Source organism: Melozone crissalis, unplaced genomic scaffold, assembly GCF_028551555.1.
Source record: "Melozone crissalis strain CALT ecotype California unplaced genomic scaffold, PUWL_Pcris_2 ptg000045l_1, whole genome shotgun sequence".
NCBI lineage: Eukaryota > Metazoa > Chordata > Aves > Passeriformes > Passerellidae > Melozone > Melozone crissalis.
In genome coordinates this window covers 15,286,607-15,306,290 of record NW_026535823.1, presented here as the reverse complement: position 1 = coordinate 15,306,290, position 19,684 = coordinate 15,286,607, and the positions used below count along the sequence as shown (strand labels likewise).

Sequence of the window (19,684 nt, the reverse complement as noted above, 5' to 3'; positions counted from 1 at the left end):
ACATATCTTCACCTGAAACATCTCTCCAGGCCTGGGGATTTGTCTGCGTGATCAGTATTTTTAAAATCAAGAAAGAACATTTCCCTGGTGGCAAGGCTGATATGGTATCCAACTGCTATTTATTTCTTTCTTAAAATCTCCAAGATTTAGGTTATATAAAAAAAGGGCATGGTTCAAAAGCATTTTATATAAGAGTTCCTAACATCCTCACAATTTGGATCTGACACCTGGTGCAGCTGAGAGGCTGAAGGGAGCACCTCCCAGACCACATGCACAAAGCAGGGGAGAACTTTTGTCTTCAGAAAGGAAAGTCCTTTCTCTGCCCTGCAAGGGTAAGAAAGAGCCCAAGAGATAAATGTGAGCTTGAACTACTGGTTCTCTGAATTGGTGTTTGATACTGAACAACAAGCAAATCAGATATTTAATGTTTGGTGCATCATTTGGGACAGAGGTAAAAAGTATCTTTAAAAACCTTCACCCTCTCAGTTTCAGTCTTTAAAGTTTAAAACTAACATATCTTTTCTCTTGAAAATTCAAACTGCAATCTTGTGTTTGTGCTGCCATCTCTCCCCCAGCCTAGTGAGATATTATATACCATTTGAAAAGATCCTTCTGGATGAAAGACAACATACAATTTAATTATTCTACCGCTATCAAGTGATGCTAACACAACACCAAACAAAAGAACAGTGCTGAATATATTTTCCAAATTCACTATATTCACAGAGCAAACAAACACAAATGGAAACACAGCAGCAAATTACAGCATTTGCAAAAACAATATTAAAATATAAGTGAATACAGAAAAAACATTTTAATTAACGAAACAAATCAAATGGAAAAGATTCCTCAAATAAAGCTTTAAAAGTGAGTCTCTGTGTGACTGCCATGACTAATTATGCATCTATGTAATGTGTGTTCAATTTGGGCTTATTTAAATAGCAGAAATGCTCATTAGCTGCAGTATATCTGTGAAGCTTCAATAAACAGTTTAATGGTTTTTATGTTTAACCAATTTGGTAAGTTCCTATAATTTTAGCTTTAGTAGCTCATTAATGTTATTTTTGACATCCATCTTACAGAATTCCTTTAAAGTGAACAGTAGCATTACTTCTGAAAAATACAAATATACAGTAACTTTCTTAATCTGAAATGTATAACTACAGCTGTCACATGCACTAACAGATTAACTGCTGACACTGCCCAGTCTAAACGCCCAGCAAATAAAGAAAGGCACAATCATGCTTCCAACATCCTCTACCCCACAAGCATCCTGAACAGGATTAAAAAATGGTTTGATTGGATAAAGCTGGGTCCAGCTACGGTGGGAGCGGGTCCTGCTGCAGGCTGCTACTGCCTTTGTTTTCTGTCACTGGCAAGCTGAAGTGTGTGATATGTATCAACTCAGAGAGTAGAATTTCTGTCCTAAGTAAACACGGCTTTAGAAATCATCATGAAACCACTTTTTGATATCGGGAATGGGTAATGATTTCAGAGCACGGCACTGCTGCACCCAAACTCATTCAGTAAAGCTATTTGTGGAGAAAAATCCTATTCCAAATGACTCAGCAGGAAAACTCCTATCTATTTCAATAGGAATCTTTTGAACGTATATAAATTTCAGTTTTATATAACAATTTTTTTTACAACTCTAGTGCCTCAAAACCTGTTGGTGTGAGGCAGATGCTGTGCTAGCAGGCAGGTGCCAGGGCATTCCCAGCTGGGGTATCACAGCCTCCCCTCCCCCTTTACTCTTCCATTAGATAGTCAAGGCTTCAGTGCTCTGAGGGCAAGGTTACCCAGCTCTCTGAGCAGGCTCTATGACGAAACTCAACAGTCCTCCCAAGTTCCAGAACTCCTGGTTTCTGTGCCATTTGGAGTTCTATATTTGATCCAAGGAAAATCAAAATCTTTTTCACTTATGAGATCAGAGCTCTGCAAACGTTTTTTCCTTTGTTCCCTAGCAAATGCTTCTCAAGCTGTAGACATAAAAATTAACCATGAGTAGGTAAAATTATAAAATTATAAACAACTTGGGAAAAGTTATCTTTACTTTATGTTGAACTATTCTAGGGAAACAGTAAGGATGGGGTTTGCTGCTGCAGTTTCCAAGAAAGATGACAGTTGTACCAAAAGTAAAATCAAAATATCTGAAAGTTGTGACTGATTCCTGGAATTATGAAATAAAGTTTTGACCTTCAGTCAATGATGCAATAGCTAGCTACTACCAAAATTTTCATAAAACATATTTTGGTTCACAAATAACTTACTACTTCTGGGATTTTTTTACAAAGGTGGTACTTGGATTTTGCTTGGATATTTTTTCATTTCTCTTTTTTGCTGTTCCAAGAAAATAAAACAGATATTATCATGCTAAGATTCAGTGTCCTGGTTACATGTGAATTCTTCCTCCTTAATGCTGCCCACTAAACAGAGTGTCAAACTAAAGTTAGGTTGCCAGTCCCCTATCCTGGCTTAGTCATTTGCTCTGCATTGAATTTTGTAGCACATTTTCAGCACTATTTTTCATACTTTCTCCATTGTTCTCACTGGACATTCAAGAAAATAAATCCAAACAACGGTATTTGTTACAAAATTTTGCAGTCCTAAAGTATTGTTCCCTTTGCTTATCAGAAGGATTAGAAAAGGGTTATTCATAGTTTAGACTTCAAAACCAATGGGACTGGTGTTAAGCAGGATGTAGAGGCTGGACACAGTGTGAGGGAGCACTCAGAATTGCAAGTGTACATGTGGAGTAGTTGCAATTAGAATGGTGGCAGAAGATACTTCAGTAATTCACTAGCACATTGTAAGCCTCAAAAACAACAAACTAAGAAAAAAAGCAATAACCAAAGAAAAAGTACAAAATTTCTCTCACAGCTCTTTCTTTTGTGGGTCAGTTACGAGGGCTTGAAGGCTCTGGTAAGCTGTGCAATTAAAATAAAGCAGCCTGTACTTGCAAAAAATTTTTTCTTCAAGAAGAAGTAAAACATTTTTCTTACTCCATCTGCAGTAGTTGGATTCGAACAATGGTTTTTTACTGGTTTTAGTAAAACAGGAACCTTCTTAAAAGAGTCTAGAAGGCAACTCTCCTGTTTCATCTATAAGCAACTCCAGGAGCATAAAGTCAAACTAGGATTCAATTTTTTAAAGTAAATGATGCATTTATATGATTCCCAATGGGAGGATGAATACCCACTAGAACTGCTGCTTTAAAACACCATCAGTATTTTATTTTAACAAAACAAAAAAGACTAAATACCTATTGTGAACACATGGAATCTCAGTTGCAAATTTAATAGTTACCACGCAAGAATAGGAAACATCTTGTTGAAGATAATAGACCAAAAAAAACTTTCTAACCTATGAGCTATTTCTGCTCAGTCACCCACACACTTATGGCTTCTTACAAAACTTCCCAACATGAGCATCAAGGCTGCCCTGAACACTTTGTTGAACTGGGGCTAAGTCTAATTTTAATCTCTCTGCTTTTGACAGTATTTTCTTTATTCTTTTATCAGTAGAACTGACTTTTTATAGGATATAACCTGGTATCTTAGCCCATACCAATACTGCAATTGCAGTTCCCCGAGGTACCTTACGAATTAGGTCAATTGATAGAGCTCTTTGTATGAGCAGCAATTAACATGTTTATTCAACCTGCACCTGAGTCACCCAGTCACAGGATAATTGAGACCAGAAGGGCCCTCTGGAGGTTACCTACTCCATTCCCTTCAAAGTTAGATCAAGTTCCAAGTCAAATCAGCTTGCTCATGGCATTGTCCAGTTTTGAGTACCTCATCTCCATCTGTTGATGGGGAATACCTGAATATTTTCATCTCTTGAATACAGAAGTGTTTCTAAATGAAGTGTACTTCATTTAGAAAAACCAATCAACCACAAAACCAAAAAACCTCAACAATACACTAAGATGATGTTTTGGTGTTGTTTTTTTTTTTTTTTTTTTTTTAATTTTTCATTTATTTTTGTTATGTACACTGAAGTAGTCTGGAGTTTTGGTTGTAATCCAGCTCAATAGTGAAAAGCAAATTTGACTTTCATTAAGACAGCCTAAAGAAAAAGACTTAAAAGCAACTGAAATGGTATGATCAAAATAAGCACTTTGTGCACTCAAGTCTTAGTTTCTTTTCACCTTCACAACATCCAACACAAATGACTTGCATTTTTCCTTTTTATTGACTTCTTTTCTAACAGCAGTTTCACCAAAAATACAGCATGAAACTGAGGTGTTTTGCTCACCCCCAAAGTAAATTACTCTATTCTCTCATGATCAGCTCACTGCATGACTGTTCCCCTCCCATTTTATGTTCCTATTTAAAAACCTCTCAACAATTAATTTAGACTGTGAATGTGCCCTAGGAAATACAAGACTGGCACACTACTATAGCACAGTACTTACTGGCTGCTTAGCACAGTAAGTTCAATCTTTTAATTGAGATAATTTTTAACGTGGGAGAAAACAGAATCACTCCTGTATCATGGGGCCTATGAATCACAACAAAATATATTGATTGAATAGGTTAATATTGATTTACCACATGAGATTCTAAAAACCCTTCCAAAAAGTCTAAACACAGAGTTTTAAAAGCAAAATTACCACCAGAACCAACAAAATTTGCCAAAATTCTCAGTTAATCAACACCATAATCAGAGTAGTTAATGAATCTCTTTAAAAAAGCCGTTAAAACCTCTTCTTCCTGCACCCTGGAGGTTAGACTGAGCTCTGAAATATGACCCACACAAATGACACTTTCCTCAGCAATACAGCTCCAAGAGGAATGGGAGTCTGCTCTCTGCTGTGCCCCACAGAGCAGGAGGCAGCAGCAGGCCAGCAGGCTGCCCTGAATAGTGAGCTGGGAGCAGTCACTGTCTAGAAACAGGCTAGGATGCAAAAAACTGCCCCAAAGCATTTGTAGCACACACAAGATAGGAATGCTCCTGGTATTCACTTCACATGTTCCTCGAAATACCAGGCTGATCCTTTTTACTGTAGGAGAAGGTTTAGACTCTTCTCATGGTTGCAGGACGGTTCACCATTCTATACAACTGGATGTGGAGCAGGGAGCGCTGAGTGCATTCAGGTTTAAAGTCTGCTTACATCACTTAGGATTTACCATTTTACTTGAGTGCAAAAATTCACAAAAGTACAACATGCTAAGAAATTCTGAATACCAAATTTTCGGGTCTTGCGCCATCTGCGGCACTTGCCAAGTCCTCTGTCAGAGCATTTATCCCCAAAGGACCATGAAAACATGCCCTGGAGAGGCAGGCACATTCTTCACCAAGGATTTCAGAATTTGCTAGCCTAGATGACCGTCTCCAAGCCAAAGACCTTCTCATTCTATCAGTGTGTCTTCTACTGAGTCAGTGTTTTTATTCTGAGGCACATTCAATGTATGAGCCTGAACTTCTAAAATCTAACCTAGTGTCAGAGGAGAACAATCTAAACACTGCTCAGTTCCCATGTTGTTGACTATATTCATGTTCATCTCTCTGCTAAATGGAGACAATTCATCCAATCTCTGAAATGTCATCAATGTGCCAATTTCTGTATCTTTAATACAGAATGAAGTAATTACTAATTTTTAAGACTAAACCTTGTGAAGTGCAACTAAGAAATATAGTGTATGAGAGAAGTCTCAGTTCTCTTGTATATGCACAAGAAATAACTAATACCCAGACCAGATGAACCAGAATAATGAATGTTTCAATGCTTGTTTAATTTGCAAAGTTAAAAAAAAGATATTTCAGAGATCAGATCAGTTCAGCTTAAAGATGTAACATAATGAGTTTCTCTAGAGTTAATTAATGAGACCAGAAGAAATTCCCAAGAGTTTCTTTGAGATCCCACTTGCACTGAGAAGAAAAATACAGGCTGAGGAATTGTACTTCAATGCTGAGTTCCAGCTCTATATAGCAATTTGCAGAGAACTGCTTAGTTACCAGACCCCCAAATCTTTTTCGAAAAGATGTTCCTGAAGGACAAACTCCTGTAAGAGGACCATCAGTCACAAGCTAAGTAATCTCCAAAAGGCCCATCTAACAAAACTGTGAAAGGACAGGACATGCAGTTAAAAGAGCAATCTGTATTTGCATTGGTGAGGGTTACCTTTATCATCACCCAGAACAGAGCCAAAGGCACTGATCACCACGTTGGCTTTCAGACGCACAACCTGATCCTCATCCTCTCTCCAGCTTCCATCGCTGTCCTGCTCTGTTCGAACAAATTCCATAGCAACAATTTGTCCACCTTTAACAACAACTTTACGAGGAGAGAGGAAAGGCAGAAATTCACACTTCTCTTCTTTTGCAAGTTCCATCTGTAGAGTTGAAGCAGTAAAAGATATAACTTTACCATGATGCATTTTCAGGAAAAAAAAACCCCAAACAAACCAACCAGGAAACATTTTGTGACTCAAGATGTTACCATGGATTCTACTATAGCAGAAATCAGCCTTGTCCAGTATGCAGACATCTTACAGTCAGCTTCAGAGCCTCTCATGCTATCAAATCAAGCAGTTGCAGTAAGCAAACTTTCAAGGCAAATATTTCTCAAACATATTTTCTTATTTCTTCAATATATTTTTTTATTTTTCTGTTACTTTGAATATGTTTAACTTTTTTTAGGGAAAAAGATTTCTCTTACATAAATATCTGTGTCTTTTAAGAAGTACCCTAGTATTAACTTAGTCCATTCCCTGATTTATGTTTACTATGATTTTAAGATTTTATTAAAGGCTGACTATGTGTAAAAGCAACAATTTTCTGAGTGACAATCCAGACTTAAGGATCTTCTGAATCTCTGCTGTAGTAAAACTGTTAAAGTCAATAATCTTCAGAATTTGACTGTCTCTATGTACACAACTTTTTTGAACATGTAATATCCCACCTGACATGATTCTATCATGGCCATTACCAAATGAAGCTACTTTTATTTTACTGTTTTCAAGACCCATTGCACGACTGGATGAGTAGAAACATTGACAACTTTTAGAAATTTACCCAGGCTTCTATGAAAGATTTTGGTTCAGATTACAGTAAGAATCTGAATAGCACATGAGTCTGTGCAATGGCCTTGGTAATCTCATTGCATCTAGAACTCTTGACTGAAGTGCAACAGAAGTAAATCATGCACCAAGAAACCCTCTATTACTTTCTTTGCAGCTCCATTTCCCTTCTGGAAGATCTAAGACGCCCACATTCTTGAAACAGACGACCAAACTACCATAAATTTCATTATAAAGATGCATTAGATGGTGTGCTATTCTCAAGTATATAAAAGTGTAATGTACCAAATAAATAAAAAATAGAAAAAGAGCACAAAAATAAGAAAAAAAAATCTGAAAAAACTCCTGTAGTACATATAAATTGCTGAAGCAAAATAATTTCAAAATGTGCAGATGATCTAATAAATGCCGAAGTACAAAGCCAAACTAAAACCAAATGGATTAGGATGCTGAAATACGTGATGAATAGCATTGCTTCACTGCCATTGGCAGTGATTCAAAGTCAAAATCACTGTAAGTAATTTTCTCACCAGAAAGAAAGGAAAGGTAAGAAAGAAAGAAAGCCTTCTATAGGCTCGTAAGGCAATGTCAGAATCACTGAAATTCCTTAAACAACAGCCAGAAGGTATCATTATAGGATCTATCCATGATCTGAAGAGCTACTTACAATACTCTAATGGCTGTTTGATTCCAACAAGGAAAATTTTAGTTCATTTCCTAACTTACAAGAAATTCTAACCCCTGTGTGCAAATACATCTCTCTGCCTTGTCAGGAAACAGATACAACAGTTGAAAATTATTTAAACACAGAGTATACAAAGTGAGCCTCAGATCTTTAATAGACATTAGTACATTTAAAGAGCATTTTTATAAACAAAACCTTTAGCAGATGTCTGCTAAGTACCTATAGCATGCTTTCAGGCCACATAGAAGTACCTAAGATGCCTTCTCAGAAAAGCTGCTGATCAGTTTTACCTCTTCTGGGACAGCCCTGATATGAGTGAATCCCTTCCTGAAGACCACAAAGACGTGGCGAGCTCCGCAGCGCAGAGCAGATGTTGCACAGTCAAAAGCAGTGTCTCCTGCCCCCAGTACAATCACAGTTCCATGGATTGGTGGCAAGGGAGAGTGACAGGCACACATCCCTGAAAGATAAAAGGAAAACCCCATTTTCAAGCAGAGAAGCCACTTCCGCATGACAGCTCAAAAGGTACTTATACTCAAAGCAGTGTAAAATTGCATCTTACAGTTTCCAAGCATGGAGTGTCACTATCAAATTATTCTGCTCTACTGAAAGACAGTTTTATTCCCCCTTTTAAGATATGCTCATATACATAATTTCATAGTCAGTACTCTAAGCAGCTGCATCTTTCTATTGAAAAAGAATTCAAATGACAACATGTTTGTAGGATTGTGGGTCATGTCAGATTGAAACTAGAATTGTGAGATCTTTTTATTCAAAAAGTTTCTCTCTCATCAGATTCATTATCCTCCCAGCTAAAAAAAAAAAAAAACAAACCACAAAACCAATCCAAAACAACAACAACAAAAAAGATGACCAGTTGTTGTTAGTTATAGTTTTGCATAATAGTACACCAACATCAGTCCCCTCAGATTTCTATAAAGCACTGACACTGTTCTGGTGGTGACATGATTCTCTGAGGCTATTCAGCAGCTGAACATGAAGGAAAAGAATATTGCAACAGCAATTTCTAGTTCTTCTACTGGAAGAAAATGCTTAATCTACAGTTGTTTTCTATAAATAATTTGTAAAAAGTTACATGGAGAAAATGACAACATTATGTGTTTATCATCTACAGCTTGTATTTAATGATCCAAATAAACAAGAAATAGTTAAGTAAAGCTGAACTGTGTCTGTTCCCTGGATGAGACTGCACTTTATCATATGTTTAAGTACAACTAACTGTTGATTAGGCAAATGGTTATAACTTGAAAAATATTGACATAAATAATACAAAGCTATATTCTCACCGAGTCCGGGAAAGCTCCAGTCAGGAGGCACTAAGCTGGCCATTTACCTACTGTACTTTAACTCAAGTATCCTACTGTAGCAGATTTTCACATGTAATTGTGGAACACAAGTATTACTGAAGTAAACAATCCTTTTCATTTAGACATACAAGCAGAGTGAGAAATTCCCCCGCTCACCCATGAATGTGGCGTCACATTGACTATTTATTTAACAAGATTCTTAGTCTGAAATTCTCTCTAAAAACTTTTCTCATTTATTTTTAGTGAACTTAATACTCCATACAAATTGAGCAGTGGAAAAAGCACAAGTGAAGCAGGGAGCTGGCAGCTCAGAGTGCCATTAGAGTGTGAGTGTAGACGGGATCAGATAGAGCAGCCTGCTTTGCTCCTGGGAACACACTCCTGAGCTAAATTCACAGCTATGTATTTGCAAGAGGAAACCCTTTTGGAGGAAAGTGTATTAACAAGTGGCATTTAGAATTAATAAGCAGGCAGAATATGTATTTTACCATGAATAAGTCTATTATGTCTATTATTTAGATAACTGTCACAGTGAAAAAAGGAGGATAGAGTAGGATGTAGGATGTGTATATTTTATTTTATAATTCCATGCCTTAAAGAGCAAAAGGTGGCTATAGCTACAGACAGACACTAGGACAATTAAGTAAAAGAAACCATGTTAATTAACGGACAACACCAAAGACCTATCTATTACTGTCAATCAGAAAAGGTTAGTTCTTCCAAGTTCATCCTTTTTCCCATTGTAGACTTAATATAAACAATCACATTATCATATTTGCTAGCTTATCAAGAGGCCTACTTTGCAATATTTTGAAATATGTGGATCACAGTATATAAACCCACATGCAAGCAGGTGACTTACAGTACACAACTGCTACATATCTTCTCAGAATTCTACAAAGTATTTTTAGTCAAATTGTTTCAAGAGAGTTTTGTTTGCAGAATTTATTTTTCCTTTGTTAATCTACAAATGTGTTGCACTGCATATGCTCAACCTGTTTTACTTTTAAACATCTCTGTCTTCAAAAAGAAAACCCAAAAGCTCACCCTTTTCTCCCAAATCATTTAAGATTACTCTGAGCCTAAGAAAACAGACAGAAATAAGCATTTGATAAAAAACAGCTAGGAGATGGGACAGATGGGATGCAGAATTTCACTTCTTAAATATTTTGCATCAAATGGAGTAATAAATATTACATTTATAAGCAGAATAATCTGCCATAGAATATATGCTTCTCAAAATTGTATAAGAAAAGTCTACTAAATAAGTAGGCAATCCTATATGATGCGAAAAAATCAGTTTGTAGATAAAACAAGTAATATTAAGTCATATGTAAAATACTGCATTCTGTCCCAAATAAAAAAAAACAACCTGTACATTAATTTGTTTTTTGTCTGGGGAATCCAGACATATGAAGAAATGTGGCATAGAAATCACATATTTGGGGCTTATGAGTTCATATTCAGGGACACTGAAAGCATCAGTACTCCATAGGGAACAAATGCAGCTATCTCTGAGCTCAAAGAAAGATGTGAAACCATAAAACAAGACTGCATTTGGGGCCTATGAACTGAGCACTTTCTTATTAACTCCTGTCATAATCCTGTTGTCCTGAGTGTTAGAGTTAGTGTGTTAGAGTGTTAGACTGCAAGTTCATTGGGTAAAGAACTAGTGCTGATCTAAATGTGTCTATAAAACCTGCAGCACATTACTTGGATCAAGTAAAAGAATTTATCAACAATATACAAATCAGCTGCTTATATAAGTCAGAAACACCTTTTTTAATATCAGATTTTTTTCAAACCATCTTATATATACTATTTTTATCATGATACTTCATACAAAGGAGAAGCTTGTGTCAGCTTTGGAATATAATTCAAAATAATAAATAAATCTTATTAGGGGAAATAATTTGCCATAAATTTAGTACACATGATTATTCAGTTGATAATCTCTGGATCTAACTTTTCTGACCATGCTCCTGAGGTTGCCAATCACCAAGAGAAAATCCTGTCCCAGACATATTCAGTGGAAGGTACTTTGTAACAGGATGTGCTGCTTTGTAGCCAAACAGTTTGATATAACAACACCTGCTAATGACTTATTAAATGTGATTACAGCAAGAACACAGTACCACACACCTGGTTTACTTGCCATTGCTACCAAAAGTAAGAAGTCTTTAGATGTGTAGAATCCTTGATTCATTTTCAGCCCTTGGAATATACTCTCTCTCTTTGGTTCCGGCAAACCTGAAATAGACATTTTATGGCACATAAGAATTACACAGGAAATTTTAGTGACCAACACATACTTTGAATTACACGCATGTTCTCAAAAACATCATCCATACGAGCACTTTCACAAACCCTTAGATGTTTCCAAAATAATATTGCAAATGATCACATTTGCAGTCTGCAGCTTACATAACTGGTGCTTGTTTAATAGTACAGGCACTTGAAAATCAGGTTTCTTGGCAATGTGTGTACTTGTATAACTCAAAACAAATGTAGGGGAAGGGATTAGAGAGAAAAGGGTGCAAAAGCAATACAAATGAGCAAAAGATAATACAAATGAGGCAGTAACAAACAGCTTAAGTGATGAGGGGAGGAGGACAAATGGCAGTGCTGTAGATCTGATCTGTGAGTATTTGTATGCCATCATTTTTTTGCCATTCTTGATTATTTTCTCAAAATCCTGAAGTCCTGATTGGCTGACATTTATTCATAGTTATCAAAACCACACTTTAGACAGAACCCATAGCATAAAGGCAAAGATTTACTTTACAACTATTAATAGCAACAAATACCTTTCAGTTAAAAGAAAGCAACAAACAGCATCTTCCAATTACCAAAGAACATCATCTCATTTTGGTGTGAATGATTGGACAGTGCCAAAGCCTAGCATGGCTGACACACCAGTTAAGCCATTTTACTCATGGAAATGCAATCAGGGTATTTTCAACACTCTCAACTTTCATGTTTACATCTAAAACCCCATAATATTATCAAAAGTATGCTAATTGATGATTACATACTGAAATGGAGTAAATGTCAACAATTTTTGTAAGAAAACATACTGGCACTGAGGCGCCCTCAGAGCAAGCAGGAAGAACAGGAGCATACAAAGCAATCTGAGTTCCCTCCATTCTCAGGCATAGGTAGCAGCAGACTAATATTACTCTTCTTTGAGACACATTTTCCAGACACACTGGTCTGGAAAACCCTAGCAACACACTTTTAGTATCTACAATAATGCAGAATTGCCCATTGAGGAGCAATTTCCCAAATAGGGAAGGTTTGGGGTCTTTTTCTATTAATTAAACAACAAAAATCTGTCTCATTACAGCATAGGACGAGAACTACCTAATGAGAAAACTCAGTACTTTTTCATGAGTTACCTATATGAAGGAAGTTTTTTGAACCTGTAGAATTCTGAATGCAGTTACTATATTACTAGAAAAATAAAATACATTTTTAGATTTATTAATTTCAGTGAAGAAAAACAAAATAAAACTCTCAGTGAATTCAAAATGCTTACAAGCCAAAAAGCAAACGAAAAAAATCTTGAAATTTGATCTCTATTTCTAAAGAAAAATCATGACTCAGTTGCTGAACACCCAGCTCTGAAATCAACACTGATCTATAGTTGGATATTGAGAAAAATAAGGTTAAAAAATAATAGCACATCCTGAACTTCAAGACCTTTGGATGCTGTACTTTCTGGGTAGACTGGAATTTCAGCTACTGAATAATGAATAATGGATATCTTAAGAGGTTGCCAGAAATACTTAGCACTATTGAAAGTACAATATGTAAAATGCATTAAAGAAACTATCTTTAAAAGGGCATTGATTTTTCTCTACGTATATATTGCAAAATCATCTATGGCATGAAGAGAGCCTCAGAAAAAGCTCTCAGTGACTGCCTGCAGGCAGAGGAGAGAGTAATGCAACCATTTCTATTGAGATACCCATAAACCAACTCAGAGGCCTCAGTTTACTCTTGGGAGAAACACTCTTGTCATTAGTGGGATGCGTAGCCTGCATTAAAAATAATTTCCTTTCCACCTAATATGTACCTCCATTCAAACTCAAAGAGAAACTCTCAAAATATTTTTTGTGACTTATTTTTTTCTGCTTTTATAATTTCCTAATGAAAACTATTTGGTCTCTAACAGCATCAGTATTTTAGCTTCCATTGGCTGAATAAAGAGTACAATAAAGGAAGTGTTGCAATGTTCTTTGTCTAGCTTCATCACTAGTCTTTTCAGATTCATCACTGAAATAAAACGAGTTGGATTAAGAGTGCATTGGGTTCAATAATGTTTAGCCTGGCTGATATGACCAAACAACTGCCAAAGAGGTAGTCAATATACGTGGCATTATCTGCTATTTATTTTACTATTTTCATTTTGCTGAAAATTCCCTGAAAAACAGTTTTGTGATATTTACACTTTAAGGAAATGCAGGGGACTTCTTCTTTTATACTTATAAACACTTAGCACAGATTGAAGCTCTTTGCTAAGCACCTGCTGGAAATTGTATTGTGCTGGATTCTGATGCATCTCTTTTCCTGTTCAGTATTTGCTGTTGTAATGACTGCATTTACTTTTGTTAAAATAGAGAGACTTAGTACTTCTTCAAGCCACAAGGCAAGCTAAGAAAGAGACAGACTGAGGCAGACAGAGAAAGAGATCAAGAGCAGATAAGATTCACTTTAGAGACACCATTTCATAATAAACATTCACCCCACAGAAGTATGCTTTACAGAGAGATCAAATATTGATAAATAGCCAACAGCCTCTTGGGAGAGAGAATATTCAACAAAAAACAGCTGTAGAGGAAAAATGCAGTTTTGAGCAAATGGTTTCAGAGAAGAAATTAAAAAAAAATTTAAAAAACCCAGTCACCTATGAAAGCCACAATTTAGGTCAAAATAATGAACCAAGAGAAACACTCTTTGAAGATAAATCAGAGAGATCCTTTAGACTAGTACAAAATAGCCAAGAGCCACCCAACAAAAACCGCTTAGAAAAATATAAGGTCTTTTCCCTAGCTTTTAGGCTGAAGCCAAGTAAGTCAGTTCTCTGTTCTCCAAATCCACTTGCAAGCCATCTAAAAAGATTTTTTTATTTATTATTTGCTATTTCGTGTTCTGAAACAATCTGTCACTATCCCACACCTTCCATCTTTAAATAATCTGTATCAATATCTAGTGATAACAATTATTTCCTTCCCCAGCACTGAAGAACAGCTCTTTTGAAGGGCAAGCAAGAGGAGGCAGATTAGAAAGGCAGCTCCCCTGGTGGTGCTTGGAGGGGCTCCACGCACCCTGCTACAAGCAGAGGGCTGAGCCCCCCATCCTCTGCAGCCACAGCCCTGGGCCTCCTGCAGCCTCAGCTGCTTTGCTTGCTGCTGCCAGGGAAGCTTCTGAAAGAAACTGATACCCAAACCACGCAATGAAGCCTCATGGGCTGCGGAAAACTGCATTTACTAAGAATAGAGAAAGTAGAAACATTGTGAAAATAACAGCTTGCATGACAGATCTAGTTCAGCTTTGCAAAATCTAACCTAGACAGTCCCAATCTGGGTCAGGTGCAGCGCAGAAAGCAATTCATCTTGATTCCTGACCCTCTGGTTTGCTGTGCTCTGCCTTCCATCTCCAGATACTCCAGCTATCTCTCAGGAGGCATCACTACTCTATTGGCTTCTTTCCTTCATTTGAACCCCACAACTCCTTCTCAAGTTTGCAATTCCCCAGCACCAAAGTCTCTCCCATGAATGACATACCATATACTTTCCAAAGTCCTTAACCACTACAACAGTGGCTTTGAAAAACACAAACTACCTTTCCCTTTTTATATCCTTTATATATACATATAAATATCTACGTGCACATATGTATTAACAATGCCTCCTGTTAAGATCTTGTACTTTCTGTTCTCACAATACTGATGCATATAAATTTTCTTCATGCACAGTCTCAATTCCATTGTTTCCCTTTAAAGAAAATTTAGATACAATTCCCTAGTCCAGTTGAGATATGAATTGCTGAATGATTAGAGTAAATTGGTCAGATGTACAAGGCAATGTACCAGAGGGAGGCACAGACAATGTAAGGGACTGGCTTGCAGAGGAGGGCACCAAGTCCCCTCAGCTGCTGCACCAAGTAAATTCAGGCATGTCAACGCATCAATCAGCTAAGTCTGCTGCTACTCTAACCATGAGCCTGATCTGGAAAGGAAAACTAAAGCAAGTACAGGCATTGCATATCTACCTCCTGTTTGGATCAAATCCCCTCTCCCCAGCAACAGGTATGCTTCTGAGCCTGAACTTACTCACTGGACTACTTAAATCTGACAGGGTTGGCCAAATCTGCAGTTTCAAACAAACTGCACAACCGATCTTAATAACTGACAGACAAAATAAGCTCTCATCCTTGATAAGGGTCAAATACAGTTTTCACTGGGAGCTGACTAAAAACACATCTCCAGACAAAATGACAAAATGGAGCTGAAGGTGAAGGATAAATATACAGGAGCCTTCAGGGACAAAACTAACTAGAAATTATTTTTTTCTCATTTTCCTCACATCAAACACTGAAAAGGGTTTTTGCCTTTATATTTAGTTGTGAAAATACTGAATTTTGCTGGTGAATGCAATCTGTATTTGAAAATACCAAGAGCTACTTTTTAAAAGTGAAGACACTTCCTTAGTACATTTTTTGTATTAAGACACTTCCTTAGTACATTTTTTATATTAAGTCTTTCAAATTTGTTTTGAAATTACATTGCATGCATAAATTTATCCAAATTCAATAAAAAAGAAACAAAATGTGATTCACTGGCTGTGCACATTGCTTTTTCTAACTTTTAAAACAAGGAAGCCAAACATCAAACCACAGTCACAAATTTATGGATTATTTTTTAAATTTTCTCTTGCCTTACATCTGGAGCTAGAACGTTAGAGAGCAAGGACATCTTTCCACCTTTTAACATCTCCATGTTTCAGAGTTAAACCAGATTTTTTTTTTAAATCACATTTACAAGGAAAACTCCTCTTCTGTCCTTCACAGCCTTTATTACAGGAAATCCTAGGATTGGGTGGAAAGCCTTTAACTGTCAGAGATTACTGAGAATGAGGAGAAAAATCCATGAATACCATACAAAACTGGAGAGAAGAACCATAGGATTGATTTTCTGCATATCTGCTCTGGGGGCAATGCAAATCTTCTGAAATAACATCCGAGAGGCTGAGCCCAGACGAGCTGAGCCCAGCCTGTTACTCAGCAGGAGAAACTTGAGCACAGCCTGGCAAGGAGGCAGCACAGATCCTGCAGCAGCAGTTCTGCACCTCTGGCCTGGAGAAGGCTGTGCCCCTTCATTTCATGTGTCCTGGGGAAAGGAGCCATGGAAGGCTGACAAACAGAGACTGATGTGAATTTTATAGAGGAAATGACAGATAAACTTTTTTTGTTAACCAAGGTTTTTTTTATATTGTTCTTTTAATTTTTTTTTAAAGGATATGCTAAAGTAGTACAGAGCTACAGTAATTTCCCTCTGAAGGTAAATTCTAAATCCACCATTTTTCTTCAGGAAGAGTCCTTTTGAATTAACAGAAAAGCACCACTTTGTCCCACGTCCCTGCCTTTTTACACACTGAGTGTTCCAACTTGTTCCTTGTGAGCCCATACAAAGATATTTCAGATGTAGCAGATCTGATGACATTTCACACTTGCCCAGAGACTTGCAGCTACAGGTGCCATATGGTTAGACTGTGACTACAAAGGTACATGGCACACTGTAAAATCCAAGCACATAAGCACTACTTTAATAATTCTGAATGCTCTGATCTTCTTGAACAAGTCTCCTTTGTGTGCTGGGGAACTGGAGATCAAAATCTATATATTTAAAGCAGTCTTACTTAATGTCACACAATCTGGGATACATATAAATTGGACCATGAGTTTTAGATATGTTATTTTCTTGAAGGATAACATGAAACTGTAAACTTTCATAACTGTCAAATGTACAGTTTTACCTAGACATGACAGAAACTACTTGTATGCTGTGGAATATGCTCTACATATTTGTTTCTAAGCCACCACATTCACCCACACCCATACTGATCACATTGCTCTTCATGGGTCAATACTGCACAATTTAGAAATTATCTATATTGAAATGCATAGTCCAAATACAGTGTGCCCCAGAGCTGATTATACTAAATATACCAGTACAACTCATGCTATGAGATGCACCATACATGGAAAGACAACCATTGGTATCTAGAGAGTAACTTTCTTTAATATTTAAAGGCTTGGTACTGGGCATCTAGACTTTCAGAAAAGTCGCAAATACTCTGCAAGCGCTCAGTTTTTCTCAAGGTCAGTCCATTAGTGATTAGCACTTCAGTAAATACTTTTGAGGCTTGTATTTGTAAAGAATCTCTCTCATTTTGCTGGACATTTTTTTTATGGGGACAGCTTTGTTACTTCCTGTTGTGACGTTCAATAGAGTATGTTTTCTAGGTGGTTGATTTTTTTTTTTGTTTGATATGTATGTTGATGGAGATAAGTGTTTTAATTACTTTTTTAATGTCTATGCTTTTGTGTTTTCTCCCTCCCTCCCTTTATTTCCTGCTGTTGAGATTACTGCCTCATCTCCACAGCAGGTGGCTTCTTCAAATTTGTTTTCTCTGTAAGCCTGGTAGATTAATTTTGTAATATAACTGCTCCTTTTCCGTAGTTTTTATTAATGACTTATTTTCTTTGGAAAATGTATGCTTGCAAGGGTTTTAGGAGTTATTCCCTAACGATGGCTAAAGGCCTCATTGATAGAAAATTGGAAGCAAAGGGGAAAAAGTAAAAGAACTACACTAGGGTAAGCCTTCTCTAACCCTCAAGTTAGAATGAGCAGTGTGTACAGCATATGTGAAAACACCTTTCACATCTACCATACGTGAGCCATACACAACTGCTGCAATGCATTCTAAATTGAACAGCTATATCCATAGCATGGCTTTTAAAAACACCTGAATAAGCAGTGAACCTGGAAGCAATGCAGTCTTTAGGCCTCACACCTTACTTTGTGGCTAAATTAGACACAGAGACAAGCATCTGAACTCTTGCAAATGGTAAAGAAATAATAGGAGTGAGGGAGTCACAGATTATTTAGCACTAAATTTGTTCTTATAATCCAATTTCTCTTTGAGTTCCAATTTTCCAAGCCCAGTATAGAGGTAGCCAAAATTCACACGAGCTAGACATCAGAAAGTGCAGATGGGAAGGAAAGGCCAGAGTTCAGAACCAATCCATGTGAGTGATGGAAATTAGGATTACGACAACACAGTCAGTGTTGTCTGCCTGAGCATGGAATAGAAACCAGCCTTGTGGTCTGCCCTCCCCACACCTAGTGATCCCATGATCACATCAGACTGACATCTAACACTGGCCAAAGTGCCCAAAGATGAACCATAACTCATCAGCCTCATCAGGTATAGACTCCACCCCTCATCAGATTTTTTTGTAATCAGTCCAGCCTTATTCAAGGCTTTAGTCTACCCGCTACAGCCTACCTGTAGTCTTAATTGCTGTTTTAAATTTTATTATGGTTAGTTTATGGGACCTGTGCTTTGAATTTTAATAGGGCAACACTCAAGTATCACTAAAATATTGTATTTTAATAAAAAACATCAGTGTTTCAAGATGATAAAACAAAGATCAGGAGAAATGATGTAATATTTTTTCAAATCTCAATATCTGGCTGTTCATATATAAGCACCAAGAAGATTTTTTACTCAACATTTTGAGCCGTAATACTCTAAAAGCACTGTTTAAAATGCATACCTCAGAACTGAATCATACAATATCACTACATGTTTTTAAAACATAATTCTGTACAGGACACACTAGAATTGTACTAGATTGTACAAACATATACAGATTTCTAAACTAAGAAACAGATGGTAATTCTAGCCTTTCTTCTGTGTTTGGAAACTGATACTTAATGTTCCTCATCTTTGAGGCTGAGGATTTTAGGAAGTTAGCTGGCAGCCCTGGTGAATGAACTTGCTGAAATGTGAAGATCACTATGAAGCAAACCTTATCACGGGGAAGGATGAATGCAGACGTCTGCTTACCTTCCCTCTGGTTCTGTTCTGCCTGGTGTTGTTTATTGCAGGACTTAAAGCACTGCAACAGTTTGCTATGAATCTTGATTTGTAGAACATAAGAGTTCTGTAAATTGTAATACAGAGTAACTGAAGAAACATCTGCTGTAAAAAATAAAGTGGAATATTGCTGCAAACCTTTCTTAAGTCATAGAAACATTTATTATACTGGCGACAAATTTGAAAAGGTCACTAGTGAAAATGCATTTAGCAGTCTGAGTCCAATCCATCTCTACCACAAGAATGTATCATTTCACCCAGGAGCAGAGCTTGCTCCAGTCTGCTTACAATAGAGCTAAACTGGATTTTAGTCCTGACTGGAATTTGGTCACTTCCCATCATGGACGTGACCTGTCATTTTTCAGGAGCATTCTTGAACCAGGAAGGCTGAAGTTTAAGATCTGACATGCTGATGTTGTCAGTTCCTTTGCCTCTTTCTTCTACAAGTTTGTTCCTAGCAGTAACCTGCCAAAG

At 37.0% G+C, this 19,684-nt stretch overlaps 1 protein-coding gene across 3 annotated transcripts in view; it reads right to left on the bottom strand.

Moving 5' to 3' along the window:
- Window positions 1-19,684, bottom strand: part of DPYD (dihydropyrimidine dehydrogenase) — a 329,698-nt gene that overhangs the window by 166,347 nt on the left and 143,667 nt on the right. For all 3 annotated transcript variants that reach the window (XR_008483657.1, XM_054285597.1, XM_054285598.1), the window contains exons 9-11: window positions 11,184-11,291; window positions 8,004-8,173; window positions 6,131-6,341 (exon numbers count right to left, since the gene is read on the bottom strand). Coding sequence is in view for 2 of the 3 variants with exons in the window: in XM_054285597.1 (XP_054141572.1) it covers window positions 6,131-6,341; window positions 8,004-8,173; window positions 11,184-11,291 (489 nt within the window). In the remaining variant the exon portion in view is untranslated. The remainder of the gene's footprint in view (window positions 1-6,130; window positions 6,342-8,003; window positions 8,174-11,183; window positions 11,292-19,684) is intronic.